Source organism: Lactuca serriola, chromosome 8 (assembly GCF_051521515.1).
Source record: "Lactuca serriola cultivar US96UC23 chromosome 8, Lser_US96UC23_V15, whole genome shotgun sequence".
NCBI lineage: Eukaryota > Viridiplantae > Streptophyta > Magnoliopsida > Asterales > Asteraceae > Lactuca > Lactuca serriola.
In genome coordinates this window covers 70,729,770-70,741,396 of record NC_136415.1, presented here as the reverse complement: position 1 = coordinate 70,741,396, position 11,627 = coordinate 70,729,770, and the positions used below count along the sequence as shown (strand labels likewise).

The 11,627-nt window shown below is 36.2% G+C and overlaps 1 protein-coding gene across 4 annotated transcripts; it reads left to right on the top strand.

Annotated features, from left to right (window-relative positions):
• The first annotated feature begins 4,950 nt into the window (after positions 1-4,950).
• Positions 4,951-11,089, top strand: LOC145066415 (TMV resistance protein N-like). 4 transcript variants are annotated; one of them, XM_079013654.1, is made up of 7 exons: positions 4,952-5,205; positions 5,368-5,806; positions 5,933-7,041; positions 7,586-8,696; positions 8,787-9,008; positions 9,562-10,236; positions 10,393-11,089. In XM_079013654.1, exons 3-7 carry the CDS (start codon positions 6,542-6,544, stop codon positions 10,927-10,929), a joined length of 3,045 nt encoding a protein of 1,014 aa, XP_078869780.1. In that variant the 5' UTR covers positions 4,952-5,205; positions 5,368-5,806; positions 5,933-6,541; the 3' UTR covers positions 10,930-11,089. The 4 variants fall into 4 exon arrangements, with proteins under 4 accessions (XP_078869781.1, XP_078869780.1, XP_078869779.1 ...); XM_079013653.1 differs by having other exon boundaries at positions 5,929-7,041; XM_079013655.1 differs by having other exon boundaries at positions 4,951-5,205; positions 5,368-7,041; positions 9,562-10,207; positions 10,393-10,535.
• Positions 11,090-11,627: the final 538 nt, after the last annotated feature.

Genomic DNA, 11,627 nt, shown 5'->3' with positions numbered 1-11,627 from the left:
TTCGGGCCGGTTCCAGCCGGTTCGGTCCTTTTGCCCATCCCTACTCCCAAGCCTAACCCACTCAATTTTCTTTGCATTGCAGGTAATGACACAAGGGTATAAGTTGATGGACTTGAAGAGAGATTTTGGATTATAGATTAGTAGTTATAAATAACTGTTGTAAGGTCTATTTTATATTGTTTATGCTTTTGGTCTGTATCGGAACATGACATCCCGAGGTTTTATTATTAAATAAAATACATTCTCTTTGAGAACTGTTTTGATAAGTTATTATCATATCTTGTTTTGGGAACAAATTCCGCAACCATTTTCTTTAAACGATTACTCTGATTTATAAAACAAAGCATAAACAAATCGGTCTTTTCTGCCCGTGAAATTGGGGATGTCACAGTTGGTATCAGAGCATTAGTTTAAGCGAACTAAGAATTTGTAGGAAATTTCTAGACTTTAAACTTAGAATGCTAAGTAATGATTGTGAGATGAGTGTCTACCATATTTTAAGACACGAGCACTAGTATATTTTAGGAGAGTTGCCTAAAATGATTTTGTGTGCTAAATGTTATATGTTTACCGTATATGATATTATTTGTTCGGATCTATGGTCTGTTGCCGACCGATTCTGGAAACCTTATGTGTTTAGGATTCTAAGTGTATGTCTATGGTATTAGAACTAGCATGTAAACATTTCAAAGTGATAAGGATGATTTGAATATCTATCATGAATGAGGATCTAATTTCACCTTATTCGGTGTATAGATAAAAAATGGTGAGAACAAGGAGTGGAGTTGGAAACATGGATGAAAACAGGAATCAAATACCTATAATAGAGCAAGTAGCTATTACAACAGCAACACCTGAGCCAATAACAATGGCCGGAGTGCAATTGATGATTCAGACGATGCTGGATCGTCAGATGGAGGAAATTAGGCGTCTGCTTAGGCAGAATCGCGAAGAAATGTCAATTCACGTCGAAGAGCCCGAAGTAAATGGAGGGCAGTCTGAAGGAGGAAACTTTAGTGGGATCATTGGTCAAGACGACCCACCGATTGTTAGGCAGAATAACCAGGATAGAGGAAATGATGTGCATGGGTGCAAGTATAAAGATTTCATGGCATCCAAACCACCATATCTTTCTGGGAGCCCGACACCGGTGCAAGTCATGGACTGGATCTCTGAGATGGAGACAATGTTTGAAAGTTGTGAGTGTAGCAACAGACAGAAGACCGCTCTTGCAATTCCTCTGTTAGAATCTGGAGTACGGAGCTGGTGGAAGTTATTGGCTGGTTTGATGCCCAAGGGGGAAGCTAGCAAGATGTCTTGGGAAGAGTTCGTGGTGCAACTGGAAATGCAATACTGCTCTAAGTAGGATCTTCTGGAAATCAACAATGAGTTCCAGAATCTGAAGAAGGGAAAATTGAGCGCCACTGAATACGCTACAAGATTTACGGAGAAGATGAAGCTTATTCCATACCTAATTCCAACTGAAATTTCCAAGGTCAACAAGTTTGCCAATGGATTACCAGCAGACTTTGGTCTGATAGTCAAGCAAGCAACCATTCTGAAAGTTGTCATCTGGGCAGCCAAGAATGTTGAGACCCAAATAAGGGAAAAGGGTTTGGAAAGAGCTGAAGTTGGAGAGAAAAGGAAACATGAAGGATCTTCGATGATCAACAAAGAAAGCAAATTCTCGAAGTCTGGGGGAAGAGATGAAGCTAAATGGTGTGAGAAGTGTAAAAAGAAACACTTCGGGAAATGTAGTGAGGAAATGACTTGCTACAAAAATCGAATTCAAGACTGCCCAAAAGAGAGCCACCAACCATCCTTGAATAACAACCAAAAGCAAAATCATGAAAATGCCCTTGGAAAAAGTCATGCGGATCACATGACTTTTTGGCCTACCTCCTACGTGGGCCACGTGAACCAGTAAGAAATGGGCCACTTTTGTTTCTTGGGCCTACACTGTATTAGTCTACTAGCCCAGTTCTTCTCCATCCGATTGTAAGCCTGTTCTTCTCCATCCGATTGTAAGCTCATGATTCTTCAGGATTGCCCCTAAGTCAACCTAATTCATCTCCTTTTAATTATACATAGCTCCAATACCCGCTTGATCAACCAAATCAGTAAACTCCAATGTTGCTTCCATCATGATATCCCCAAAATCACGGCCAGAAAAGACCGGTTTCATTTATGCTTTTAAAATAATTTCAAAGTAAATCCTTTTGATTTAAAAGAGTTGCGGAATTTGTTCCCAAAAACAAAACATGATAAAATAGATTTTTATCAAAACATTTCAGAAAGAAATATAATTTCATTTCATAATCAAAATCGGGATGTCATGTTCCGATACAGACCAGAAAGCATAAACGATAACATTACAAGTCATTCAACAAATATATACATATACAGACTTGTAAACAAAACAACTTGATGATTCATCCATCTTATGCCCTTGCGCCACTTCCTGTAATACAAATAAACTGAGTAGGTCAGGCTTGGGAGCCTAGTGAGCATATAGGGTTTTCAACCCACAATAAATAATTATATTTAATTCACCAACCAATAATAACCCGATTACCCATTCCCGTTATCCTCACTTTACGTCCCTAAAACAACATCTATTACAAGGGACCTAATCTAGGATTTTCATCGGGACGGACATTACTGCAAAGGGGCTTCCTTAGCAATAAATGTCCTAAAGGCAACCATGAGGGGGATAAAGTACACCGGTGAACACATTGTTCACAACACCTACAGGTTATGAGCCTACTAGCGTTCCACAGGACTGTCTAGAAAGAGTCTGTGGTCGTTATCCATACTCCGCTGAATAACTAGATCAACAACAACAACAACAACAACAACAACGAGGCCTCTCATCTGTTTATCACACATCAACTATCTACCCATGTTCTACCCAACATATTAGTAGATAAAAATATATATTTTTATACATAGTTTAAAACCTGTATAGCATGTTCAATCAATACATATTCCACATAATAGATGAGGCACACACACATAACACATATTTCATAGAGAACAAATCATATCTTTGAGTTAGAAGAAAATGAATATACATTCACACATATAATCAACAAAATATACACATAACACGTATTTCATACCAAATACTTCATAAGTATGTGTTAGAAGAAAGTAACTACACACTCACTTGATCAGAAGATGATTGGACAGCACTACGACTTGTAGAAATAGTATTCTTCGGTAGATCTGGAAGATCTTCACAAAAACCGGGCTCCTCGCGGGCAGAGCTTCGGCTCGGAAACTCTTTTCTTCTCGGGATCTTCGGGCTTCGGGACTCGCTTTGAGTCTCGGGATGATACCGGGGCTTCGAGGGTACTTCTTTGCACGTAAATCGAGGTAGAACGGGAGAGAGAAGAGAGAAAATAGCAACCCTAAACGACTGGCCCTTCAAATCTATTTATAGAGCAAAATTTTCCCTTGCCACGTAGTGACACCTTTTTCCACGTCGTGGGCTTGGTCGTCACTGCATGCGTCAGCGCAAGTTGCGTCTGGGGACTCCAGGAGGTGTCAGAAGACTTTCCACGTCGTGGCACTGCTTACCACGTCGTGGTATCTGACAGTTTTGGGGTTTCGCGCCCCGAACTTCAGAAATTCATAACTTTCGCATACGAACTCCGTTTTCGACGTTTGTTATATCGATGCGTAGGTGAGATTATGATCTACAACTCTCGTTTAGACTCCGGTGGCTAATTTTGAATTTATTTTTAATATATTACAAATATATTAGTTATATATTATTTTTAGTAGGCCGGGACAGGAAAACTCTGTTATAAATTCATAACTTCTTAATCCGACGTCCGTTTTCGCCTATCTTTTTATCGTTTCACTACTATTAACGAGATCTTCGATTCTCGTTTAGATTGTTTCAGCTAAAAACCGCTCGATCTCAAATCGAGTATTTGGGCTGCATACTACTAAGTCGAAACTTCAGAAAATCATAACTTCCTCATACGAAGTCAGATTTGGGCGTTCTTTTTATGCATGCTCTCGGTTTAACAAACTCTTCAACTTTCTTTTGGATTACTAAGGATAGATATCGTTCTATCTTAAATTCGTATTTTACGTCATTCGGCATCGTGTCGGTTATGTCGCGAAACTTCGACAGATCATAACTTCTTCGTTATAACTCGGATTTCGGCATTCTTTATATATTCGGAAATCTCGTTTCAACTACTACAACATTATCCAAAGATATCGACTTTATCTACTATTTTATTTTGACGCTTATTTTTTATTCTTAATTCATTTAAGCCACACAACTAAGCACAAAACATATAATACTCAAATAATACATTTTTATTATTTCAAAATGGATTACAAAGGTTAACGTAGACTAATACATTGCTATTAATGACAAGCCCAGAAATACAGTTACAAAGTCCAAGGCCCATATTTTCTTTTAGTCTTCATTCACCAACTAGTCCATTTTGTATCAAATACAAAAGTCACCAAGCCAAAGATTCCTAAATCTTTAAGTCCATTTGATTCACGTAATTATCATCTCTGCTCCACGCTAGTTTTCTAAAAATTTAAAATTACAGTCAAAGACTAGAAAGTTTCCGATATAAACAAAAAAAAGGGAAAATATGTGTGATCATCAACTAAAATTGAAATGAAATATATTAAAATAAACCATAAAAATGAACCTATTAAATCACAAAGGAAATGACAAAAATGCCCTATGTGCAAGGCATATATAGGGCATGTTAAGGACACCTATAAACGAATATCGTTGATAAGAACCATTTAATTGTAAGGTTTCATCCAAAAAAAACCATTGATAAAAAAAAAATGTTTCATAGAAACTATTTTAAAGAAAAAAAAAGGATAAGGACCATTTATGAAATTTTGTCGTATCTTAACGATACATTTGGGCCCGAGCAGCCCCACCCTCCCCTATTTTCTTCTCGGCTGATGGAAAGTGGAAGCCACCTCCCACTAACACACACTCTCCCTTTCCCTTTATTCCCCCGTCCTCAACGGCAATATCTTCGCCGGCGGTTCTTGGTCGACCAAGTAACTCAAAATCCCCGATTCCTGTGCTGTTATCGATTAGAAAAAAAAACAGATTTAGCTTCGAAAACCCTTAGTTGAGATACGTCAACACACTACAATTACTTCATGGAATTCAAACAAAGAAGTCAACACTCACACTCCCGATCTGTACGCTTTGATTAATTCTCCTTTCTTTCAAATCTACCCCTATCTTTTTCTCTTAATCCAATTCTAAAAGTGAAGTTCGAATCTACACGGATATGTTATGATATGCTCTTTACTTAAATCTAGTTTTCGAAACACCACAATTTTTACCTTTTGAATTTGCAGGGCACACTTCGATCAACTGAGCACGGAAGAGATTTCGCATAACTCTAAACTCCATGTGCAATTCTGCAAACCCCTTCGAATTTGATTTTTCACTCAAGTTCGAGAATGAGTTATTAGTTTCTATAACTTGTATATTGTCATATGACAATGATTCGAATGCTTCTTATTGTCTATCTGTCTTGTTTGATGATATTAGATTCTTAAATATTTGCATCTGGTCTGTTAAGGGATTGTGGAACACAGCTATATTGATGTATAAGTTTATGTTAGTCTGATTACATGTGGATTTGATACTTACGATCAAATTTGTTTTTGTTTTGACTTCATTTCGATCTTAAATTTTAGAACATCAAGTTCCGGTGAAATGATGCAGACATCACTTTTGATTTAAGCGACTATGAGGAAGATATGGTGGAGACAATTTAAATAGACGGCACTTGTAAGTTTCATGATCATTCTAATGTTTAAGTTCTGCAACTGATGTAACAGATGAGAAACTCATCAAAAGAAGAATTTATTCATCTGGATCTCTTTTGTTTTGATTCGGGAATCGGGATGAAGATAGGTTTGATTTCTTCGTTGGTGGTGGCTAGAGAATTCCTCGGAGTGATGGATGTTTCATGAGGAATGAAGTGGGGTGCAACTAAATATAAATATAATAATAATATAAATATTACATAAATAAATAAAAAACAGAGAAAGGCATATATTCGTTTTACTTGGAAGCAGGGCAAAAAATCATTCTGAAGCAACCAAATGTGGACCAAAATTGCAAACTGATAAAAAATTCAGGGACCAAAATATGACTTACACTAAACCTAAATGACACATGTCACTCGTGGACAAATATGGACGGGCCAAAAGTGTTAATGGTTCTTTGATTCTGAGACAAAATAATGTCACTTTATTGTTTCAAATGAAAATTGTCCCATCTAGAATTGTCTTCAAAAATCTCGTTGGTTTTAACGATGATATCAATGGGAAAACAAGTCACTTTAGGATAGCTTTATTAAAGTCACTTTAGGATAGTTAAGCTTTATTCAAAGCGTAAAGAAATTTCTTGAGCTTTTTGAATTGGAAATTTCTTGGAAGCTCACATCTCGATCTATATAAAGTTCCTATCTTTGAGGTTCTCAAATCACATACCTTCTATCTCAACAAAATCAACACATCGATGGCATCTTCATCGTCTTCTCTTTCTGTGCCGTCATTATCTTCTCAGTTGTGGCAATACCATGTTTTTCTTAGTTTTAGAGGAGAAGATACTCGTAAGAATTTTGTGGATCATCTCTACACAGCTCTTGAACACCAAGGGATCTTTACTTACAAGGACGATGAAACACTTCTTCGGGGTGAATCAATCGGCCCATCCCTTGAGAAGGCTATTGAAGAATCACAAATTTCTATCATCATATTCTCTAAAAACTATGCTGATTCTTCATGGTGTTTAGATGAACTTGTACATATCATGAAATGCAAGGATAAGAGAGGCCAAGTCGTGATACCCATATTTTATGACGTTGATCCTTCCGATGTTCGAAAACAAAAACGCAAATATGGAGAAGCATTTGTGAAACATGAGTTGGAGAACAACAATAAGGTTGAATATTGGAGAAAAGCACTTATGGATGCAACTAACATTTCTGGATGGGAAACCGAGCACATTGCCAACGGGTAATTTTCTTCTTTGCTTGTGCACTTTTTATGCTTAAGATATGTGTGCTCTACGACAAGACATGTATACTTATATACCTTATAAGCTTTTTATAGGATAAAGCCAAATTCTCGATGATAAAATACATTATACATGTATTTAGAGAACAACTAATCATGAATAACGGTGCAAGTAATTATACTAGTGTTATGCAATAATCCAATAACAATATCTACATTTTAGATGGGAATCAACAAGTATGATCTGAAGTTCTATTAGCTTACTTTAAAAACACTACAGGTTATACATAGTGATGATACTGAGTAGATTGTCGTACAAATACTTCTATTATTCTTGATGATGTTGATGACCTTAATTGATAAATAATGACTTTAACTAGACTACTTCATAAGAGCCGAATAATAATCACCACTACAGTACTAATGAAGGTTTATGGTTGCTAAGAACTCACAAAGTAGACATTGTCTAGGGTGTTAGTTTATGATATAAGCCTATTTGTCGATGTGAACATGTGTTAATGATCCTTATATATTGAATTTGAAGGCATGAGTCGAAGTGCATCAAAAAAATTGTTGACACAATTTCACATAGGTTGCATCCAATAACTTCAAGTGTGGATGACAACCTGGTTGGAGTAGAGGCTCGCATGCAACATTTGATACCAAAGTTACAGATTGGGCTTGGCGGTAAGAGGATGATTGGAATATGGGGGGTTGGGGGCGGTGGTAAGACTACTCTTGCCTCTTCTATTTATGATGAAATCTCTAGCAAGTTCGATGGTTGCTGCTTTCTAAAAAATATACGGGAGGAATCAAGTAACAAAGACGGGTTGGAAAGATTGCAAGCGAAAATTCTTTGTGGTGTTTTGAAACAAAAACAAGTGGAGGTGGGGAGAGTTGAAGAAGGAAGGCGCATGATAAAGGATAGGTTACACCGTAGAAAGGTCTTGATTGTTCTTGATGATGTTGAGAACCTTGAGCACCTGGAACAATTAGTTGGATCACGTGACTGGTTTGGTGAAGGAAGCCGCATAATAATCACAACTAGAGATGAGCATGTTTTAACTGGACATAAAGTAGATGTGATACACAATATTACCTTGTTAAACAATGACGAGGCTATGAAGCTCTTTTGCAAGCATGCACCTTGTGGTCACAAACCTTTTGAAGATTACGACCTTCTTTCAAAAGACGTGGTTTCTTATGCTGGTGGGCTCCCATTAGCACTTAGTGTTCTCGGTCGTTTTCTATGTGACAAAGAGATGGATGAGTGGAAAAGTGCATTGGCTAGACTGAAAGATATTCCAGATGCTGATATCTTGGAAAAGCTAAAAATCAGCTTTGATGGACTCAACACCGTGGAGAAACAGTTGTTCCTTGATATTGCATGTTTCTTCAGAGGGAGGTATAAAGATAACGAAGAGATAATGATGATACTTAATGCTTGTGGTTTTCACCCAGTTATAGGCATAAAGGTGTTGGTACAAAAGGCTCTCATAACTATTACAGAATATGGAAAGTTTGATATGCATGATTTAGTACAAGAAATGGCACACTACATTATTAGAAAGGAACACCCCAACAATCCTGATAAACATAGCAGAATCTGGAAGGGGGAAGATGTTCTAAAAATATGTGCAATGGATGCAACGACGGTAATGGTTAAGCTCGTTTTTTATGATACAAATACGTATAAAGAAACACATCTAACTCAACCCTGACACCATTTTGTTCCTCTATCCCAGAACCTTGACAAGATTGAAGCTATGTATGTTCAGCGTATCAGGAGTGACGAATCACGTGTTCTTCAGGTCACTGCAAACATGAAGAAACTTCGGTGGATTGATTTGAACCTTAATCTAGCAGAAGCTGAATTGGTTATAGTGCCAGAAAAATTTCCACCAAGGGAGCTTTGTTGTCTAACATTGAGGTTTCTCAATGCAAAACAACTTTGGGCGGGTTACAAGGTAATTCTTATTGTTTAATGGATGAAAGCAAAGTCTCTCTCTCTCTCTCTCTCTCTCTCTCTCTCTCTCTCTATATATATATATATATATATATATATATATATATATATATATATATATATATATATATATATATATATAAAGCTAGATTTTAATGTATCTCAGTAATTATAAAATGAAAGGCCTTACTAGAACGAATATATTATATATTAAAAGTTTATTGTTTTTGCTTATATTTATGAAGCGAGTATTGATAATTTTATTATAAGCATGACTTCTTTTATAATTCACATTTTGTAAGATATTGATTTTGTATGACAATTTTGTTATCATAAAAAGTTGATTATTTTCATGAAGTTATATTTTCTTTTCAATTGTGATGGTTTTCTGACCATCAATTTTGTATGACAATATAGAGAATCTTTTTAAAGCTAGCAATCATGTTTACAAACATTATAAAATATAACATAGCTCATCATATTTTTTTTGGAAATGACTGCATTTATATACCGTGTTGGCAGACTTTTGTCTTATGTGCTCTTGTTGTATACAGTTTCTACCAAACTTGAGAATGATCAGACTCTTTTACTTGACGAACCTAATCAGGACACCAGATTTTGACGGGCTTCCTAACCTTGAAAGATTCATAGTTGATGGATCTCCGCTTTTAGAAGAGATTCATCCATCATTTGGACGTTTGGAAAATCTTGTTTGTGTAGAGATACGAGATTGTGAAAATCTTAATATGGTTCCACCCATTACCCGGTCAAAGAAACTCGAGACTCTTGTACTACTCTCAAGTTGCAGTTCATTTAATAATTTTCTACCTCACAACGTGAACCACATAGGGGCATGGTTTTTTGGTGGATGCTTAAGAAAGCTGGATCTCAGCTGGTGCAGTTTGGCAGACAGAGACATCAAATCTGCAGCTGTTTGGGTGTTACCCAAATTGCAAGAACTCAATCTTGAAGGAAATAGATTTGCACGGTTGAATTTTAGTATCTGGCGACTTCCTCGGCTCAAATGGCTGAACGTGTCCCGTTGCAAAAAACTTGTAGAATTGTCGGAGCTGCCATCAAGCATAGCTGTTGTTATTGCGAATAAGTGTAGTTCATTTCAAAGCTTTGGAGATATTTCAAACTGTAAATGGTTGTGGAAAGTCTCACATTTAGAGGATTACAATGTAGGTCCAATTATTGGTGAGATATTACTAGATTCCATGCTCCAGGTTTGGCTTTTGATTCTCATTATATATATATATATATATATATATATATATATATATATATATATATATATATATATATATATATATATATATATATATATATATATATAAACCCAAACATAAGAAGAATAACATAACGGATGCGTGCTGTGGCAGGGAAATGCTAAAGATTACTTTATCAGTATCAGCCTTTCAGGCTTTGACATTTGGAGAGGGCCATCTGTACTTTGGGTCGTCTGGGTGAAGACTTATAATATGCTGCTTCCACATGATTGGTACAATCACTTTTCTGGGATTTTGATGTTTGTCAAACCCAATAAGAAATTTGCTGGGATCCCTGACATAACCATCAAGCTGGGTGTCCTGGAAATTATTCAATCTGAGCTTGGTCAGGAGGCTAATGAAACACTTGACACTCGTTATCATGATACAAGATATGTAGGATATGTTTCCTTTAGTTCATTGAGGCACACCGGATGCTTGAATTCAACGTACAATTTCATTTCCTTTTCCTGCGATGAGGATTTATATGGAGACGGGCATAGCTTTAGAGCTGTACTTGTTCCTAAAGATGATCTGATGCAAACAACGAAAGTCACAACAGATTCCTCAGAATTTTGGGATGATAACATAAAGACATTTGTTGTAAAACATGATTTAAACTCCTCTATCGAGATTTTATGGAAACCATAAGTTGGTAGACATAATCCCAGAGGTTGGTTGACTACCCACGAGTTTTCCCCTCAACATAATCTTTTGTGTCACCATTAAATTATCTGTTGTACCATTTTCCTGTCTTCAGTTGGTTGCTACCAATTAAAGTTTATGCTAATTAAAGTACATCCAAGAGTCACTTTAGTCTCAAATTCATAGATGTTTGTTTAATGATCATGGTAGTTGTTTTTGTTAAAAAGGATTACATCCCGATTGATTAGATTGAAAATTGTATGGTAAAATGTGTCTTTATACGATACATCTGAAACATGTGCTAACTTCTCATATGTAAATTCGATCTAGAATGCAAATTTGGTCTTGTGAAAATGTATGTATTTGTTATACATATATCTGTCATATGCATATGTATGCAGCTAAATTATTTGGTTGGAATGGAATATCATAATACATATCATATGCATATTGTTACGTCCCAAAAATATCGAGTAAAATTTTCATTTTAAATAAGTCAAAACCATTCATTCATTATTCCAAAAGATGACCAGAGTCAAAATATTGTCAAAACATTAGAGTAATTCGTAAACATTCAGTGCGAAATAAATCTCCAGGGGATGTGTTATCAAGCCAAGCCCTTCTTTTTGAAACCAGAAGTACCTAATATATTTTAAACATAAACCGTAAATACAAAGCTTAGTGTGTTCCTCAACATACCTCAT

What these genes read in the sequence shown, in the direction of transcription:
- LOC145066415 (XM_079013654.1), top strand. Translation starts at nt 6,542, where the DNA reads ATGGCATCTTCATCGTCTTCTCTTTCTGTGCCGTCATTATCTTCTCAG. An exon ending in AACTTTGGGCGGGTTACAAG is followed by an intron (nt 9,009 to 9,561) that starts GTAATTCTTATT and finishes TGTTGTATACAG; the next exon opens with TTTCTACCAAACTTGAGAAT. An exon ending in TACTAGATTCCATGCTCCAG is followed by an intron (nt 10,237 to 10,392) that starts GTTTGGCTTTTG and finishes GTGCTGTGGCAG; the next exon opens with GGAAATGCTAAAGATTACTT.